Source organism: Heterodontus francisci, chromosome 24, assembly GCF_036365525.1.
Source record: "Heterodontus francisci isolate sHetFra1 chromosome 24, sHetFra1.hap1, whole genome shotgun sequence".
In the NCBI taxonomy this organism is placed as follows: Eukaryota; Metazoa; Chordata; class Chondrichthyes; order Heterodontiformes; family Heterodontidae; genus Heterodontus; species Heterodontus francisci.
The window spans coordinates 76994556-77013605 of record NC_090394.1 but is presented as its reverse complement, the minus strand read 5'-3'; the positions used below and the strand labels follow the sequence as shown (position 1 = coordinate 77013605).

The 19050-nt window shown below is 46.2% G+C and overlaps 1 protein-coding gene across 2 annotated transcripts; it reads right to left on the bottom strand.

The window, feature by feature from the left end:
* Positions 1–1594: 1594 nt before the first annotated feature.
* rnps1 (RNA binding protein S1, serine-rich domain) lies at positions 1595–18595 on the bottom strand. 2 transcript variants are annotated; one of them, XM_068056691.1, is made up of 7 exons: positions 18498–18595; positions 12194–12349; positions 9123–9302; positions 5842–5944; positions 3521–3674; positions 2635–2776; positions 1595–2434 (listed from the first exon to the last, which is right to left on the bottom strand). In XM_068056691.1, coding segments are annotated over exons 1-7 (843 nt in total). In that variant the 5' UTR covers positions 18500–18595; the 3' UTR covers positions 1595–2328. The 2 variants fall into 2 exon arrangements, with proteins under 2 accessions (XP_067912792.1, XP_067912793.1); XM_068056692.1 differs by having other exon boundaries at positions 9123–9296.
* Positions 18596–19050: the final 455 nt, after the last annotated feature.

The window sequence follows — 19050 nt, the reverse complement described above, 5'->3', positions numbered from 1 at the left end:
CCCCTTTTACATCCCCCTCTATCCCGCCTGAAGCTTCTAAAGCCTGGAACATTTAGCTGCCAATCCTGCCCTTCCCTCAACCAAGTCTCTGTAATAGCAACATCATATTTCCAAGTATTAATCCAAGCTCTAAGTTCATCTGCCTTACCTGTTATACTTCTCACATTGAAACAAATGCACTTCAGACCACCAGTCCCGCTGTGCTCAGCAACATCTCCCTGCCTGCTCTTCCTCTTAGTCCTACTGGCCTTATTTACTATGTCCTCCTCATTTACTTCGCTAGCAAACCTTGCAGCCAGGATATTAGTGCCCTTCCAGTTTAAATGCAACCCGTCCTTCTTGTACAGGTCCCATCTGTCCCTGAAGAGAGCCCAATGGTCCAGATATCTGAAACCCTCCCTTCTACACCAGCTGCTCAGCCACGTGTTTAGCTGCACTAACTTCCTATTTCTAGCCTCACTGACACGTGGCACAGGGAGTAATCCAGAGATTACAACCCTAGAGATCCTGTTTTTTTAAACTTACTACCTAACTCCCTAAACTCCCCCTGCAGGACCTCATCACTCTTCCTGCCTATGTCATTGGTACTGATGTGTGCCACAACCTCTGGCTGTTCACCCTCCCCCTTCAGAATGCCCTCTGTCCGTTCAGAGACAAAGGGTTCCTTTAGTTCAGCTTCTGGTTGTTGGTGATGGCCACTGCCTGATGTGTTAATGTTTTCTGTCACTTACCAGCCCAAGGCTGGACCTTATCCAGCTCCTGCTGTAGCCTGATGGAGCTCCTTTGTTATCAGAGGAGTTGAGCACTGGAATTATCAATGAACAGCTCCACCCCTGAGCTTATGATGGAAGAAACAGGTGAGAACACCTCCAAGTAATTCCTGCAGCAGTGTCCTAGGGCTGTGATGATTGGCCACTGACATCCATTTGTTCCTGTTATGACTGCAGCCACTGGAAGGGTTTTTCTTTTGACTACCAATGGTTTCAGTTTCTCAGGCACATTGGTACTGGACTCAAGTCAAATGTTGCCTTTAATGGAGAGGGCAGTGACGCTCAGCCTCACCCTGCCATTCAGCTTCTGTTTCCAGCCTCTCGGGTCTAGGCCAAGTGACAGAAACAGAACTAAGTGTATCAGTAGGTGTTACTTGATAGCAATACTGACCATTCTATAATTACTTTACTGATTGGACATAAGCTGATAGGGTGGTAATCTGCTTGGTTAGATTTACCTTGTGTTTTTTTGTGGATAAGACATACCTAGTCAATCTTCCACATTGTTGGGTATGTCAGCATTGTAGCTGTACAGGAACAGCTAGGCTAGCTCTGATGCACAAGTCTTTAGCACTACCACTGGGCTGTTATTAGGGCCTATAAATCTTTGCTGTGGCATGTGCATTCCACCACTCTCTCAAGTACAAGCTCGCTGGAGTGTAAATAAAATTCAAACTGCTCAGGAAAGAAATTTTAACTCAGGTAAAGAGTCAAAACGCAGATACTGGGCAGGTTGTCAGTGCTAGATTTCCTGGACAGTTGCAGGATTTTCTTTGTGAGGGTTACTGGTGCCTTATGTAATAAAGCCCTCATTGTCTGCCATATAAATGATCCTGGGTTTATTGAAGTACAGAACTTATACACAAAAATGGTATAAATACAGCAAAGGATCCAACTAAAAAGCAATACAAAAATCCAAAACGATTGGACAGGGTCATTGTTCAATGCTGTGCTCCTGCAGAATGTTACCTTCTGTAAATAAAATCTCACATCTAAATCCAAACATTACTTCTCATTTCATTTTCTACTTGCAGTGGAACAGTGTTCAAATCAGCCCCATCACATTGCCAGCAGAGTGTAACTCAAAGCAGCACCTACTTCACCTCACCAACACTCCATTTGTTTTGAGCCGCTGACTGATTAAGCCAATCTGACAGAGAAAGTCTATACTGCCACCACCAATACCAACCAAGTCTCCAGGTGACCATTATAACACAATGACTGGATAGTGTTCCTTATCTGCCCACATTCAACGTACAGCCATACTGAAGATGCTTTCACACACAGTGTCCCGGTTTTATTCCCAACTGCACCCCCACCCCATCCGCGCCCCCCACCCCATCCCCACCCTGTCCCCAAACACAGCACACATCATGTGCAAACATGTAAAATACAGAATTTCTCCCCCACCCACCCACCCACCCAATTGTACAACTGAAGTAAAACACAACCTGAACAGAGTAAGAGATGGGGAAAGTTCACTAAATTTATGATGTACTTTTCAGCTTCCATTTTAAGATTTCTCCTGGGGACAGAAGTCCCCAAGATTTCACAGTCTTTATCGTGAGGAGTTGGAGCTGGACCTGCTGCGATGACGCCGGCGGCCCGGTGATCGTGACCGGGATCGTCTGCGGACTGGAGACCGTCTGCGAGGTGATCGGGACCTGTGGCAGGAGACAAGCGTATTAAATCAGCTCTGCACCTCAACAAGGCAACCTGCATTGGAACCAAACAGCAAACCCATCCCCGGGCCAGAAAACCATGCATTATGCTGACCCTCACTGTGCTGGACCATACATTTTTTTTTAAAAACTGTCTCCCCCACTGAGATCTGGGCCATTCAAACAGGAATTTTGCAACTAACCTTCTCCTCATTCGCGGTGGAGTTCTGCGCCACATGGGAGGAGGTGGCGGCATCCTACGCGGTGGGGTGATCCGTCGCGGTAAAGGTCTGGGCCGAGGAGCCAACACAGCAGTCGCTGTTACTTCCTGGCCATCGATCTGACCTGCAAAGAACAGAAACGTGATAAAATGCAAGAAAGGAGTTCAGCTCAACAGACCAAGCAACCAATGCATTTACACAACCTGCTTCACGGAGTGAGTTACTACCACAGAAACAGCAGCAAGGTGCACAGGTAAACCCACTAACCATTCGCCCCAACAGCAAGGAGACAAGGTGGTTAGGGCAGCAGGAAGAATCCCTGCACCTCTCTGAATAGTGTTGTGAATCTTTACATCCACCTCAACAGGCAGCCAGGACTCTAGTCCCACTTCCTGGGCAATGCAGCTCAGCACAGCCTGGACTGTCAGCTCAAGGTCTGGAGTGGAACTTGAAGCTACCACCTTGTGATTCAGGCTTCAGAGGGTTACCCACTGAGCCACGCCAACACAGTCAGATATCAAACCAGAGTATGGGAAGAATCCAAGCTAAATGCACAGAATCTGACACTCTGAAGGCAGTGGGAGGAACTGAGCAATCATCCAGCAACAGTTAAAATCCTCTACGAGTGCTTTAATCACAAATACCACTCTACAGGGATACTGACCCATCTGGGCAGCTGGTTAAAACAAACTCACGTACTGATGGACAGGAGCATTTACAACAGCATGAAGTACAGTTTATTAGTAATGTAGCTGTTGTTTTATTGAGGATTTTGACTAGTCTGTAAATGCTGCCATATTCTGGCGATTGTCCATTATTCCTTTGTTAAAGCCACACAGTGGATTTTTGTCTCTGTACTGACTGTTACCTCCATCCATATGCTTCAGAGCCTTCTCTGTATCATCCGGGTTCTCAAACTCCACGTACGCATAGCCCTTGGACAGGTGCGGATGCAAGCGGTCCAGCGGCATGTCGATCAACTTGATCTTCCCATATGTAGAGAAGATCTCCATGATGTGCTCCTGTGGCAGATAGAGAGCGACACAGTCAAGGCCTACAGCACTAGAGCACACAGAGCTCAGAATGGAACATCCATTCACCCCACAACTTGTACACATAACAGTGTCTTTAACACAGTCAAATGTTCCAAGGCATTTCACAGGAGCATTCTAAAACAAAATTTCACACTGAGGTACACAAGGAAATATTAGGGCAGATGAGCAAAAGTTGGGTCAGTTTTAAGGAGTGTTTTAAAGGGGGGGGGGGGGGGGAGGGGAGAGAGGTAGCAAGGCTGAGAAATTTAGGGAGGGAATTTCAGTGCTCCGGACCATGACAGCTGAAGGCGTGGCCACCAACGGTGGGGAAATTAAAATCAAGGATGCGAAAGAGACCAGAATTGGAGGGATGCAGAGATCTCAAGAGAATTGTGGGGCTGGTGGAGATTACAGAGACAGGGAGAGGCGACGACATGGAGGGATTTGAAAACAATCATGAGAATTTCAAAATCGAGGCACTATCAGACTGGGAACCAATGGGCCAAGTGGCCTTCTCCTGCTCCTATGTTCTTAGGACTCAGGCTGAACACACAACTTCCCCGCTTCTTTCTGCTCACTGAATTGAGGGACATCATTGCTGAAGAGTGGAATACTTTCCATTTCAGACACATGATGCATCAAGCTCCCTTCACCTGTGTCCAAACCCCATAACAGCCCTTTCAGGAGAGACACCCGAACTACAGCTTAAAGGCCCCAGAGTCATCTTCATCCAGCACACAAACCAAGCAACTGCTTGTATTAACTGCTCACTGTTCTGCCCTGTTTCGCGAGCCTAGGGGTTTGGTTTAGGGATATTTAGCAGCGATACATCATTAAGAGGATTATTCCTAAATCAGTCACGCAAAGATCTGTTACTATCCACAGGAATACAGATTTAACCATTACACATGGCCAAATAAGCGATGAAATCTGAACACTTCCGTGTCTCTCGCTCTAACCAGTGGCTTTCTATTTTCTTTCACCCTTTATTCTCCACTCCCCACCCCCCTCGCCCACTCCAGCTACTGCACTGAATGGCACTCAAACTTTTACAACACTTAGCTTCCTTTCCCTCATTTTTTGAACCAGTTCATTCCCCTCCCAACTTTTGCTGGGGAGCAGTGGTGCCCTCCTGTCTGCCACCCAAGTGACTGTAGATACAATGCATTGCGCTGTGCCAACACATGGCACTAAGGGGCTGTCAGCTCTATGTCCAGCCACGTCACCATGGAGGGACTAACACTTTCCCCATGGAGAGGAAAAACCAGGAATCTCCCATTCCAGCTGTTCACTTACTCCATGTAGTAACCCTTCCCCCTCAACCCAACCCTTTTCCAAGGTGCCAGTGAACATTCTGCATGAAAAGTGTCTGCACACTCAGAAAGGGGTCATTGGATCGTGGTTAGATGTGGGAACCTGCAACACTACAACAGAGATCAGAACAACCCAGTAGATCAATGGAGTGAAGCCTCTTAGCAAATGATCAGTCGTTGGTCTCAGGAGTCAGGGACCAGGTTATAAACCCTCTGTCATAGGAGGTGGAGGAAACAGAAACCTCAAACTGTACATGCAAACAATTCCACCACACAAGTGAGAAAAAACGATTTGATCCAGATCACTGTGCACTGTGTGGGCCAGAGCCACAGTGGAGGCCTGCTACCCGACCCAAACCCAATGGGACTCGACGACGTGTCGGGTTCGAGTCGGGTCGGGCCCATCTTCAGGCTCCAACTTTCAGGCTCAGGTCGGATCGGGCCGAGTCCAAGTCAAGTCGGGTCGGACACACAGTCAGTGCTGTGCCATTAAGTATTAAAAATAAAAAACTTACCTGAGCTGGGATTCCGGGACGAAACGGAGTCTGCACAGTGAGCGAGTGACGTCACTATGACGTCATCACGCATGCGCGGCAGCTTCGTGGAGGTTCCGAGTCAGGAGTTAAGTAAACGAATGGACGGGTCGGGTCAGGCTCGGGGAAAAAGTGGAGGGACTCAGGCCGGGTCGGGTTCGGGTCCACGGTGGTTCGGTCGGGTTCGTTTTCCCAACCTAAAGTAAGCCTCTAAGCCACAGAGCCCTAGTGCCCCTCTCCTTCAGAAAACTCCAACAGCTCCATTCCTTCTGGGCTGCAGTTCAGCTCAGACTTAAGTACAACCATCACCTTGGTCACATTCCTGGTCAGCCTGCCAATGTGCACTTTGGTCGGTCTGGGAGTTGGACTTCTTTTCTTTCTTTCCTTGTCATCTCGTTTTGGGGATTTAGATCTGTCAATGTAACAAATAACAATTTAGATCTACAAAGCAGTAGATCGCTGTTTACTACATAAAACCCAATGTCTTCGGATGGTCGAGTCCAATTCATTCCCGCCAAGTATTCGTGTGCAGTTTAAGCAAAAGAACATAACAGGAGCAGACCATATTGTCCCTCGAGCCAGCTCCTTCATTCAATAAGATCATGCCTGATCTTTGACCTCAACTCCACTCAAATTATTTACATGACACACCGCCGTTCAATTGGAGAATTAACAGATTAGTTCGAAAAACGTCCCCTCACCCCGGAGCGGTCCTTTGCCTGACTGCTCTGCCTCTGTTACACATGATGCCCCCAGTGATGGGACAGCTTGTTAACCATCAATGTCAAAGATCAGAGCTAGCTAATGCATGGAAACCAGCACTCGTGTAACTTTACCCAGCTGGCAGTCAACTCCTCTGGGAGAGAAGAAAGTTGGAGGAAAATTTAATTGAAGGGACTTCAAAAAACGGACAGCATCCCCCCACCCGCCCAAGTGGGGAATGTTTTTGTTCCCTCAGAGTGATGAGGTGTGCAGGAGAGATCTGCACCTGGTTGAAAATGTGACTGGAACTCCCAGAAACTCAGAGGATTTAGAACTTCAGTCTGGAAAGGGGCCAGATCAGAGCATGGCTACCCGACCCCAACAGGACCCGACATGGTGCAGGTTCGGGTCAGGTCGGGTCGCTCTTCCAGGTCCAGTATTCGGGCTCAGATCGGGTCGGACACAGTGGCAATGCTGCCTTTTGGTCAGGGAGGGAAAGGGAAGCAAGAGTAAGCATCATTAATTTCCAGTAGTTGAGTCGGGACGGGTCGGGTTTAAATTGTATACCCGAGTGGGCCTTTAGGCCAGATGGAACATCTCCTTCTTGAGTCACGAGACCATCTGACAACTGAGCAACAGACTCCAACTCATAGACTCAGCCCCAATCCATAACCATAGAATCACTTCCAACACACAGCACAATCCAAAACCTTTCCCCCGCCATCTATGCCCCCATAATCCCCACCTCACCCACTGCCCAAATACCATGTATTCACCTTCACATCCTTGTCAATGGGGCTGGGAAGGAGACTGGGACACCAGTATGACACAGCCCTCTACATGAAGCAGAGTGTATTAACTCAGTCAAAGTGACAAAACCATATTTCTCACAAACTCCAGCTAATTCCCTGGTAGATGCCCACTTGATGGGCTATTCCCCCAATCCATTCAGTTTGGAGAAATGCCAGGAGAGTATCAGGGCTTTGGACTGGGCTGCAATCCTCTCAGCTCTGCAATGGTGACCAGTCACCGAGTGTGTCCTACTGCAGACCACAGCTGCAGCAAGTCCTGGGCTGAATGGCCTCCTTCAATGCCGTAAATGACTATGAGTAGGTGCCAGCACATTTTCCCTCAGCAAATATAGACAAGATGTTGGTGAAATGAATGCCAAACAGGAGGTGGATGGTAATTACCTAAAGCTGAGAGAATAGCAGACAATCTCTTTCCTCTTTCCCCTCTCCCCACTCCACACACACACCATCACTGACAGGGAACAAAAACATTCCCATTGCTTCTGGGCATTCACAGCTTAACCCATCAGAGTGTTTGCTGTGCAAAGTACTGCATCAATAAAATGGAGCATCATATCCAAACACAATCATATTGAATTCTTATCAAAAGCAATTAGAAACTATGCAATATAAACAGAAAGTGCTGGAAATACACAAAACTCTGATGAAAGGTCACAGCCATGAAATGTTAACTCTGTTTCTCTCTCCACAGATGTTGTCAGACCGGCTGTGCATTTCCAGCACTTTTTGTGTTTTGCATTTTGTGTCTTTATTTCAGATTTCCAGCATCCGCAGTATTTATGATTTTAGAAACCATGTAAATCCACTATAACAAAACCCCATGAGGTTGATGAAAGGATAGTCTCCAATATATGCGCCACTCTTCATCAAGGCAGATTTCCTTTAATGCTTAACGATCAGATGTTCTTTTGCTTTGTATTCTTTGCAGTGTTTAATTACAGACTGAGCCAAAATGTTATCTGAAAAACAATCGAATTTTCAAAAGCAAAATACTGCGGATGTTGGAAATCATATAAAAACAGAAAATGCTGGAAATACTCAGGTCAGGCAGCATCTGTGGAGAGAGAAACAGAGTTAACCTTTCAGATTAATGACCTTTTATGAAAACTAGAAAGAGATGTAATTGTATTTGGCCTGGTTCTCGCTTGAAGAATTCACCTGACATGCATTACACACCCTCTTCATCACATTCTCCATCTTCTTGGCATCTAAGAAGCCCTTTCTTTAGTTCCCCTATCTTTCACCCTTGTTGGAATGTACCTAGCCTGTATCTGAAACATTTCCTCCTTAAAGATCACCCACTGTTCCATTGCCATTTTTTTCTGTCAAGTCTTTGGTTCCATTTTTAGATTACGAGAATGCACCAATTCAAAGGGCAAAGCAACTGATCATTAATCCTGAACAAAGATTTATGTCTTGCCCTCAGCTGCAGAGGGGAAGTGGATCAACAGATCTGCTCAGATTACACATCAAATCAGTTGTAATTAGTAGGTCTGAAATTGACAAGATCTTTAACAACAAAAGGGAGCAGAGATCCTGTGTCAACTTTGCAAATTCACTCTCAGGCTGTGGGCGTCGCTGGGAAGGATGACACTGACTGTGCATTCACAGTTTCCAAGAAGGTGGCGTGAGCTGCCCTCTTGATCCTGTGTGGCAGTTTGATACAACTGCGGTTTGCTAGGTTACTGCAGAGGGAGGTTAAGAGTATACCACGTTAGTATAGGGCTGGAGTTACGTTACGTATAACCCCAGACTGAGAAAGGGCAGCAGGTTTCCTCCTCGAAGGACATTAGTTAACCAGCTGCGTTTTTCAGATAATCCAAAAGCTTCATGATCACTTTGACTGAGATCAGCTTTTTATTGGTAGATTTTTTTAAAAACTGAACTCAAATTTTCAAACAGCGAGAGTGGGATTTGAACTCGCGTTCTCTGGATTATTCACCACTGCCTAACTGAGGAACAAGTCCAAACTTGAAATTTGAATAAGATCTGGCCCCTGCTCCAAAGACACTAACAGATGAGTTTTACAAACTTGTTTGATGCAGGTTTGGTTGGATGGGCTTTTACTGTACTCACTTTGAACGAGTGCGCCTCCTGTTGGTGTGTCTGCGCCGGGATGGGCTCGGAGATCCAGAGGAAGAGCTGGAACTGGAGCTACGGGAACTGCTGGAACTTCCAGAGCGACTGGAAGCAGAGGAGGAGCTTGATCCACTGCTGGAGGCAGAGGTGGAACTGGATCCTGAACTGGAGCTGGAACTAAAGATATGACAGAGACAATTACCAAAAGAGAGAGAAGCATCACCATACACAGCAGACAAGCCCAAGATCCAGGCTGATCTGTGCCCTTCATGTCTCAACACAAGAACAGAATCACATTCTTTTCAGCCATGTCCAACTGTACGATTTTGGTAGATGCACAGCTTGACCTTCAGATCTCAGCCATGTATACTGCCCTCTAGTCAATGCTCCAAGCGTATAGTCTAAAAGTGAGACCTGTAGGTTGACATTAGTCTGCTGTGTACTAGACAACACAAAGGACATCACTGAAGCAAAGCAAAACTAATTTTGTTGCCAATCAGAACCTTACTGGGTAAATGTATCGTGTGGATGAAACCAGCAGCTCCCAGGTTTATCAGACCATACCAAGTTGGCATATCCAGCTTAGGTCACCGGACAGCCCGCTGGAGCAGAATCCCTGGCTAGACTTGACTCCTCTCTGACGTAGGGGTACCGACACAAACAGTAATGCCCCTTAGTTAACCTCTTACTCTTGATGTATTGATAAAACATCTTTGGTTTCACCTTGATTTTGCTTGCCAATATTCTTTCACGCTCTCTTTTAGCATTCCTAATTTCCTCTTTGATTTCACCCCACCACTTTCTATACTCCTCTTGACTTTCTGTAGTATTAAGTTCTCTGTGTTGGACATAAGCTTTCCTTTTCTGCCTTATCTTACACTGCAGGCTCCTTGACATCCACGGGGCTCTAGATTTGGCCGTCCCACCCTTTTTCTTTGTGGGAACATGTTTACTCTGAACCCCTTGAATCTCCCCTTTGAATGCCTCCCACTGCCCTGACACTGATTTACCTTCAAGTAGCTGTTTCCAGTCCACTTTCACTAAATCACTCCACAGTTTAGTAAAATTGGCCTAGCCCCAATTGAGAACTCTAACTCCTGTTCTATCTCTGTCCTTTTCCATAATTATGTTAAAACTGACTGAATTATGATCACGACCACCAAAATGCTCTCCCACTCTTCTACCTGCCCATCTTCATTTCCTAAAACAGTCTAAAACTGCACCCTCTCTTGTTGGACTTGCTACATACTAGACAAAAAGGTTCTCTTGAATGCACCTGAATCACATCTCCCAAATATCCCAAAGCTCTTTACATACAATGAATTTACTATTGTTGTGCAGTTGTTATTCCTTGTTAAGTAAAGGTCACTTTGGACACAGTGAGGGCCCACGCATAACAAAATAAAAGACCAGTGAATCTGTTCTTAGCATTGGTTGAGAGAGGAATGTTGACCAGGACTCTGGAAAACTCCCTGCTCTGCTTCCAATTGTGCCAAAGGTTACTAGAACAGGCCGACTTGGTTTTACATCTCATCTAAAGCAAGGCACCTCCAACAATGCAGCAATCCGTCAGTATAGGACTGGAGTGTTTAGATTATGCACTCAGGTCTGTGAACATGGGCTGGCTCGGTACCTAACAAACTTCAGCAATCAGCCCTCTAAAATGTCAATTAGCATGAAAGGCATTTTAAAAACATGATACTCGTTATGTCCTGCCAGAGACCACTCAACAACCAAAGGCTTTTTAAAGAATCTAGAGTTATTGCACTGGTGTACATCAGGGATGTCCAACATACGGCCCGAGGGCCAGAATCCAGCCGTCTGAAGGATTGCACCCGGCCCGTCAATCTGTCTGTTGCCCAGCTGATTGACGCCTTCCCCGTACGGCAGGCTTAGGAGGTCGGCAGGACCTGTGTCTCATGGGTGGGGGGGGACCCCTGTCTGTGACTGGTCAATCCCTGTGACTGACAGCGGCCGGCCAGGCAGCGTTAGCACCAATTAGTGGAATAAGGCGCAGGTGCCCTGGAATCGGCTGTCCCTACTGCTTTTGCATGATTTAATTAAATGTCCTGCATCCTGCACACTAGGCAGGTGCCAGCTTCCACTTACCCCAATTTAAATAATACAGGCAGGGTAATTATCCGGTTGTTGTGGGAAAGGCTGCAGCGGGGAACAGAGAGCATGGGGGGGGGGGGGGGTTGTGGAGAGAGGGAGTCAGAGAGAGGGAGAGGGGGGTCGGGGGGGGGGGGGGGGGGGGGGGGAAAAGAAAGTCCATGCCGGCACGCCACAGAGCTGTGCGGTCAGTCCCACTCCCCCACTTGATCTCTGTAGCCCTGCAAGGGAATTTCTCTCAGGTGCCAATCCAACTTATCTTCGAGTCAACAATCATCTCCACTTCCACCACCCTTGTGGGCAGCGAGTTCCAAGTCATTAACATCCGTTGCATAAAAAGTGCTTCCTCATATTCCCCTTGCATCTTTTGCCCAAAGCTTTCAATCGGTGTCCCTTAGTCCTGGGGAGCGGGGGGGGGGGAAGAGAGACAGAGACACACACAGAGCGTGGGGAGAGGGGGCAGGGGGGAAGAGAGATCAAGGTCTCTCCTGACGGATAGAAATTCATCCAGAATACTCTCCATCGCTACATCAAGTGTGCGGGCAGAGAGTGACTACTTTTGCAAGCAAAAATAATGCCAGCTATGTCACTAAATCAGTTTTCAATATAGTGATGAGAATGTAAGTCAATAAATTAGTCTTCTCATTTAATGCTTCTTCACAAAAATGCACATTTGTTGCTGTTTTGTTAGTAGGATAAATTTTTAATGTCTTTATCTTTCCAAAATTTGCTCACCGGGCCCCTACGTAGGGCAAAAATTGTAATGTGCCCCCAACCCACACGAAAAGGCTGGACACCCCTGGTATAGATACACACTGCTGCCCCAAACAGGCTCCACCCTACACTGGAACCCTGCCCTAGAGAAAAATAATCAACTCTCACATAGGTCCCAGCTCTATGTAGGAGTGACTTACATGATGGTTAATTGGTCCCCAGCCCATCTATGCTCCCTGTACCTGGTGCTGCTGCTCCCAGTCGAAGCACTCCTCCTCTTGCGGGTCTTATCACGACCTCGTTCTTTCTCACTTGACTCCTTGATGCTGGATTTCTCCTTGGTCCTGTCTTTGGATTTCTCTTGAGCGTGTTCTTTACGCTTGGTCGGTGACGGAGCCCTGTTGGAAAAAGAGAGAATATCAAGAGTGGCTGAATAAAAGCAAGGAGCTGGCAACAGTTAGGGGCCCAAGCAAACGGGGTCTGTGGTACAGGGCATTCTACAAACCTGCACGGAATGGGGCAAAGCACCTTAACCAAGAAAAAAAAGAGAGCACGAGATCTGAAATTAGACCAGGCTGGCAACACACGGCAGCTATTTCAGACAAGGCCCTTGTCTTTCAGGCGGACTGACCTGCTATATATTTCCAGCATTTTCTATTTTTGCACCACAAAGAACAAGAGGAGACCATTCAGCCCCTCAACCCGGTTTGCCATTAATTAGGCTGCGGCTGGTCTGAATCTGAACTCCATTTACTCACCATGTTAATAATTAGGAAGCTGAATAACACACCTCCAAAGCCTGAGAGAACATCAGACACAGCAGTAACAAATGAATCCCAACCGGCTCAGCACTTAACACTTGCCCACACCAAGAGCTCTCTCAGACAGCCCCATGGGTACCGGCAATCCAGTATGCACACAATCAGACCGAACCAAACCACAATCACCACAGTTTCTATCAACACTGACTCATGATGATGGTGCAACCAGCAGTTCACAAACTGGTTTCAGGTCGTTCCCCATTCTGTTTGTGTGGAACTCTGATCTGCAGAGTCACAGTCTCAGTTCCAATATGCTCCAAAGATTCGCTGTGCCCAAGCCTGGCCAAAGACACATGTTTCAGAACTGCTCTCAACAGTGACAAAAGACCACAAGATCAGTTTGGATTTCTGGATTAATAATGGGCTCTACTGCCCATTCATTCTGATTCTTCCAGAATATCAAACCTACCTGTGTCTCCACAGCAGCACTGATTTCTTTAAACAAGCCCCATGCTGATTTCCAACACCGTTCCTGGAAATCTACTGATTGTCCAGAGCATAAAGCAATATATCCTACCGTCTGTCCTCAACATTCCGCTCACATCCCTGACCTTGTGCCTTTCCTCAGCTCTCTGTGTATGTGAAAGTGCTACTCCAGCTTCACCTTTTCCATCCCAGTAACTCTCTTGTACACTACGATGAGCTCACTTCTAAGGCACTGTTCACATTTCTTTTTTTAATCTAGGAGAGATTGGTGCCAGATGAAATGAGATTACTACAGTGTTGCTCAATATCGCCAGGGCACATTTAAAATCAGGTAGTGAGTGTGGGAACAGCAAACAGAGGAGGACACTGTCCCAATGAAGTGGTGAATGCATTCAAACATAATAAATAAAAGCAGGAATAGGCCGTACAGCCCCTCAAACCTGCTCCACCACTCAATATCATAGCTGAACTACAATAACTCCACTTTCCTGCCCTATCCCCATACTGTCAGGTACTTCTCTTTCATGTGTTGTTATGCTGGTGAAACACTAACTCGTTGGTAAGAGTCTATCAAGTGATTCACTGCCATCATTTCACCCCCAAACAGAAAACTCACCTTAAACTAAATGAGTTCAATGTTATAACTAATTGAGAATCCACAACAGGGACCAACCAAGTTTTTGTTAGCCAAACCCCAGCTGGTCAGAGAGAGCACAAGAGCTCTCCACCACACTGCCAGTTGCTCTAGCTGTCTGCCCAATCACCCAGTAATGCCTTCCCATGCCCAATGGCAACAAGTGCCCTGTTTCCATCAGTCGTATGCTACACTCCATCACAATCTTCTCGTGATATCCTGCTCTGTTACTGCAAACACCCAACTGATAACCATCGCTCCCCTTGCACTGTGCATTCCACAGCAGCGAGGGGGCAAGAAGCCTTTCGACAACGGATAGAGGCACCGATCAGAGTTTACACATGCTCTCCTTACAATCAGTGCAACCTCTGGTGAGAACACAGTTTCTTCAGGGTCCAATATAACTGTGACCTTCAGTTCCAAGAAGCAGCACAGTTGCACTATCCCTCCGACAATTCTTCTCATTCATTCTGAGGATGTGGGCATCACTAGCAAGCAAAGCATTTATTGCCCATCCCTAATTGCCCTTGAGGTGGTGGTGGTGAGCCACCTTCTTGAACCACTGCAGTCCACCTGGGTGCGGATACACCGACAGTGCTGTTAGAGAGGGAGTTCCAGGATTTTGACCCAGCGACAGTGAAGGAACGGCAATATATTTACAAGTCAGTGTGGAGCGTGACTTGGAGGGAAATTTACAGGTAGTGGTGTTCCCATGTGCCTACTGCCCTTGTCCTTCTAGGTGGTAGAGGTCGCGGGTTTGGGAGGTGCTGTCAAAGGAGGCTTGGCGAGTTGCTGCCGTGCATCATGTAGATGAGAATGCAGGTCACTAAGTTACCAAGCTGCAGAAAACTACAGTATATGCTGCTTGACCCAAGTAGATCATCTCAGACATAGATTATACATATAGATCATCTCAAGTGGGGAGGCTACATTTTCAATATAATCTTTACAACAACAACCAGTATTTATATAGCACCTTTAACATAGTAAAAAATCCCAAGGCACTTCCAGGAGCGTTATCAAATAAAATCTGACACCGACCACAGAAAGAAGACATTAAGATGAGGGGAGAAAAGCTAGGTCAAAGAGGTATGTTTTCAGAAATGCCTTAATGGACACAAGGTGGAGAAGTTTCGGTTGGAAATTCCAGGGCTTAGGGCGTAGACAGCCAATGGTGCAACAAAGGAATTGGAGGATATGCAAGAGACCAGAGTTGGAGGAACACAGACACCTCAGAGGGCCAAAGGAGGCTAGAGAGATAGGGAGAGGTTTGAACACAAGGACAAAAACTTTAAATTTGAAGCAGCCATGAATTCAGAGTCAATGTAGTTCAGCAAGCACAGGGTTGTTGGGATCTTGCAGTGTACAAATTGGCCAACACAAAATGTCACTGAACTTTCTATTAATTGATGAATTGCTTTGGGAGGTCAGATAGGGTGCTATACAAACACAAGTTTTACTTTCCTGCTTCTCAATGCTAAACCGCAGCAATAAATCAAAATGGCTCAACTATATCAACATGGCCCACCCAGCACCACGGTTGGGGTTAAATAGCAGGGAAGATCTAGACTCAGCACCAGCTCTGCAGAGTGATAACCAACTACAAATGACACAGTTGCTTCCACTGACTTTTGTGTCCCTGAAATTGGGACAGTAAAATAAAGGCACCCAGAATTCCCACTCCTGATCACCAACAACCAGTCTGCCCACTGAGCAGGACATAAAAGATCCCAAGCACTATTTTGATGAAGAGGAGAGTTCTCCCAGGTGTCCTGGCTATTATTTATCTCTCACTAAAACATCACTAAAACAGATCATCTGGTGATTACTACATTGCTGTTTGCTGTGTGCAAATTGGCTGCTGTCTCTCCTACATTACAACAGTGACTACAGTTCAAAAGTGCTTCATTGTCTGTATTTGGGACATCCAAAGATTATGAAACACAATAACTGGCCACTGTCTATGACTTGCCCAGGGCAAGCCTAGGCAGTCAAATCACTCACTGCCGCTCATAGAATTATAGAATGGTTACAGCACAGAAGGCAGCCATTTGGCCCATCATGTCTATGCCAGCTAAGAGCAACTCAGCTAGTCCCACTCCTCTGCCTTTTCCTTGTAGCCCTGCAAATGTTTTCTCTTCAGATAATTGTCCAATTCTTTTTTGAAGGCCTCGATTGAACATGCCTCCACCATACTCAGGCAGTTCATTCCAGATCCTAACCACTCGTTGTGTAAAAAGGTTTTTCATGTCACCATTGCTTCTTTTGCCAATCTCCTTATATTGGTGTTCTCGGGTTCTGGATCATTCCACCAACGGCAACAGTTTCTCCCTATCTACTCTGTCCGGACCCCTCATGATCTTGAACATCTATATCAAATCTCCTCTCAACCTTCTCAAAAGAGAACAGCCCCAGCTTTTTCAGTCTATCCATATAACTAAAGTCCCTCATCTCTGGAACCATTCTTGTGAATCTTTTCTGCACCCTCTAATGCCTTCACATCCTTCCTAAAGTGCAGTTCCCAGCCTAGGACAAACCATTGTTTTATAAAAGTTCACCATAACTTCCTTGCTTTTGTACTCTATACCTCTATTTATAAAGCCCAGGATCTTGTATGTCTTATTAAACTTTCTCAACCTGCCCTGCCACCTTCAATGATTTGTACACATATACCCCCAAATCCCTTTGCTCATTTAGAATTGTACCCTTTATTTTGTATTGCCTCTCCCTGTTGTTCCTACCAAAATGTATCACTTTACACTTCTCTGCATTTAATTTCATCTGCCACATGCCCACCCATTCCACCAGCCTGTCTATATCCTCTTGAAGTCCATCACTATCCTCAAGTTCACAATACTTCCAAGCTTTGAGTCATCTGCAAATTTTGAAATTGTGCCCTGCACACCCAAGTCTAGATCATTAATATGGATCAAGAAAAGCAGTGGTCCAAACACTGGCCCCTGAGGAACCCCATTATATAGCTTCCTCCCGTTCAAAAACAACCAACCATTCATCATGACTGTCACTCAGCCAACTTCTTAACCATGCTGCTACTGTCCCTTTTATTCCAGAGGCTTCAACTTTTCTGACAGAAGTTGTGTGGCACTTCATCAAATGCCTTTTGGAAGTCCATGTACACATCAACTACATTATCCTCATCAAAAAACATAATCAAGTTTGTTAAATAATTTGCCCTAAACAAATCCGTCCTAGTGTTCATTAGTTAATCCACGCTTGTCCAAGTTAATTTTGTCCCAAATTATTGTTTCTAAAGGCTTTCCTGACACCGAGGTTAAACTGACTAGCCTGTGGTTGCTGAGTTTATGCTTACGTCCTTTTTTGAACAAAGGCATAATATTTGCAATTCTCCAGTCCTCTGGCACCACACCTTCATCTAAGGAGGACTGGAAGATTATGGCCAATGCCTTCGCAATTTCCACCTTTACTTCCTTCAGTAATCTTGGATGCATCTCATTCTGCCCTGGTGACTTATCAACTTTAAGTACATCCAGCCTATCTGATACCTCCACTTTATCAAATTTTAGCCCATCCAGTGTCTCAACTACCTCCTCTTTCACTATGACTTGGGCAGCATCTTCTTGGTAAAGGGAGATACAAAGTATTCATTTAATACCTCAGCCATTCCTCTGCCTCCATCCGTAAATCCCCTTTTTGGAACCTAATCAGCCCCACTCCTTTTACCACCCTTTTATTATTTGTATGTCGATAGAAGACTCTTGGATTCCCTTTTATGTTTGCTGTCAGTCTCTTCTCATACTTGCTCTTTGCCTCTCTGATCTACCTTTTCACTTCTCCTCTGAAGTTTCCATATTCAGCCTTGTTCTCACTTGTATTACCAATATGACATGTCATATGCACCCTTTTTCTGCTTCATCTTACGCTCTATCTCTTTCATCATCCAGGGAGCATTGGATTTGTTTGTCCTACCTTTCCCCCTCATGTGAATGTACCTCGACTGTACCCGAACTCCCCTCTTTACAGGCAGCCCATTGTTCAACAATAGTTTTACCAGCCAATCTTTGATTCCAATTTACCTGGGCCAGATCCATTCTCACCCTAAAGAAGTTGGTCCTCCTCCAATTAATTATATTTTGCTGCTTGTCCTTTTCCATAGCTAACAAAAACCTTATAATACTATGATCACTGTTCCCCTGAGATTTGACCCACCTCATTTCCCAGAATCATTCACTCAATGCATTAAGGGTACAGGTGAAGGATGAACATTTGGGGGAGATGCTCAAGAAGCTGGGCCCCCTGAGACAGGGCCTGAGAAACACTGCCCCAGGAAACAGTCAGCAACAGGGGGGGGAAGAGAGGAAGCAGCTCAAGCCCAGCAAATAGGCCAGTTACCAGGAAACCCCGGGGCCAGCTCCCTGTGTCAAACATAACACCGGGCCCAGGCATCACAGTCCCAAATACAGCAGAGCTTCCCAGTCACCGCCCCTCCCCCTGTCAATGGGATTCGCTCCGCTAGGCCTCAGGCTCCGTCCTACACCGAGATTCTATTCCTCCACAAAGGAACATTCATCCGTCCAAAGTCGTCACAGTGCAGTAAGCGCGGGCCACCCCCGAGCGCGGAGACCCAGCTCCCGATGCACTCGGGCGACCGCTGCCTCCGATGGACAAAGATTGCCTTCCACTCACATTCCCCTCTCTCTCTCTCTCTCTCTCAGCTCCCGGAGCCGCAAACCGTCCCGCTCATTCCGCGTCACCAACCGCGCGCTGCGTCATGACGCACAGCGCCTACCGTACCGCCGACAGAGGGAGCAAGAGCGCTAGTTACGGGAGGGGAGGGAGTGTCATTGAATCTTTTTCACCTACCTGGAGAGAGGAGATGAGGGTTTCAGTTGAACATCTCACCTGAAAGACAGCACCTCCAACAATGCAGCGCTCCTCACTACTGCACCGAAAGTCAGCCTAAGTTATGTGCTCATGTCTCTGAAGTGGGGCTCATACCCATAACGTTACTAAGGAAGTTAAGAATAGCATTAGATTTTAAGAGACTTATAATGTGAAAAATACAATTAAGCCTGAGGAGTGGGACAGTTTTAGAAATCTGTAAAGGATAACCGAAAAGTTGATAAAAAGAGAAGAAATAGCATGAGAGTAAAACTAGCCAGGAATATAAAAACAACTACATAAAAGACAGGAGAGTAGCGAAAGTAAACGTTGGTCCCTTAAAGGCCGAGACAGAATA

Excerpts from the sequence above, each read along its gene's own strand:
- rnps1 (XM_068056691.1), bottom strand. Across the intron at positions 9,303-12,193 it reads ACTGGGAGCAGCAGCACCAG|TTCCAGCTCCAGTTCAGGAT; the intron begins GTACAGGGAGCA and ends TCATATCTTTAG. Across the intron at positions 5,945-9,122 it reads AGGAGGCGCACTCGTTCAAA|ATCTAAATCCCCAAAACGAG; the intron begins GTGAGTACAGTA and ends TTACATTGACAG.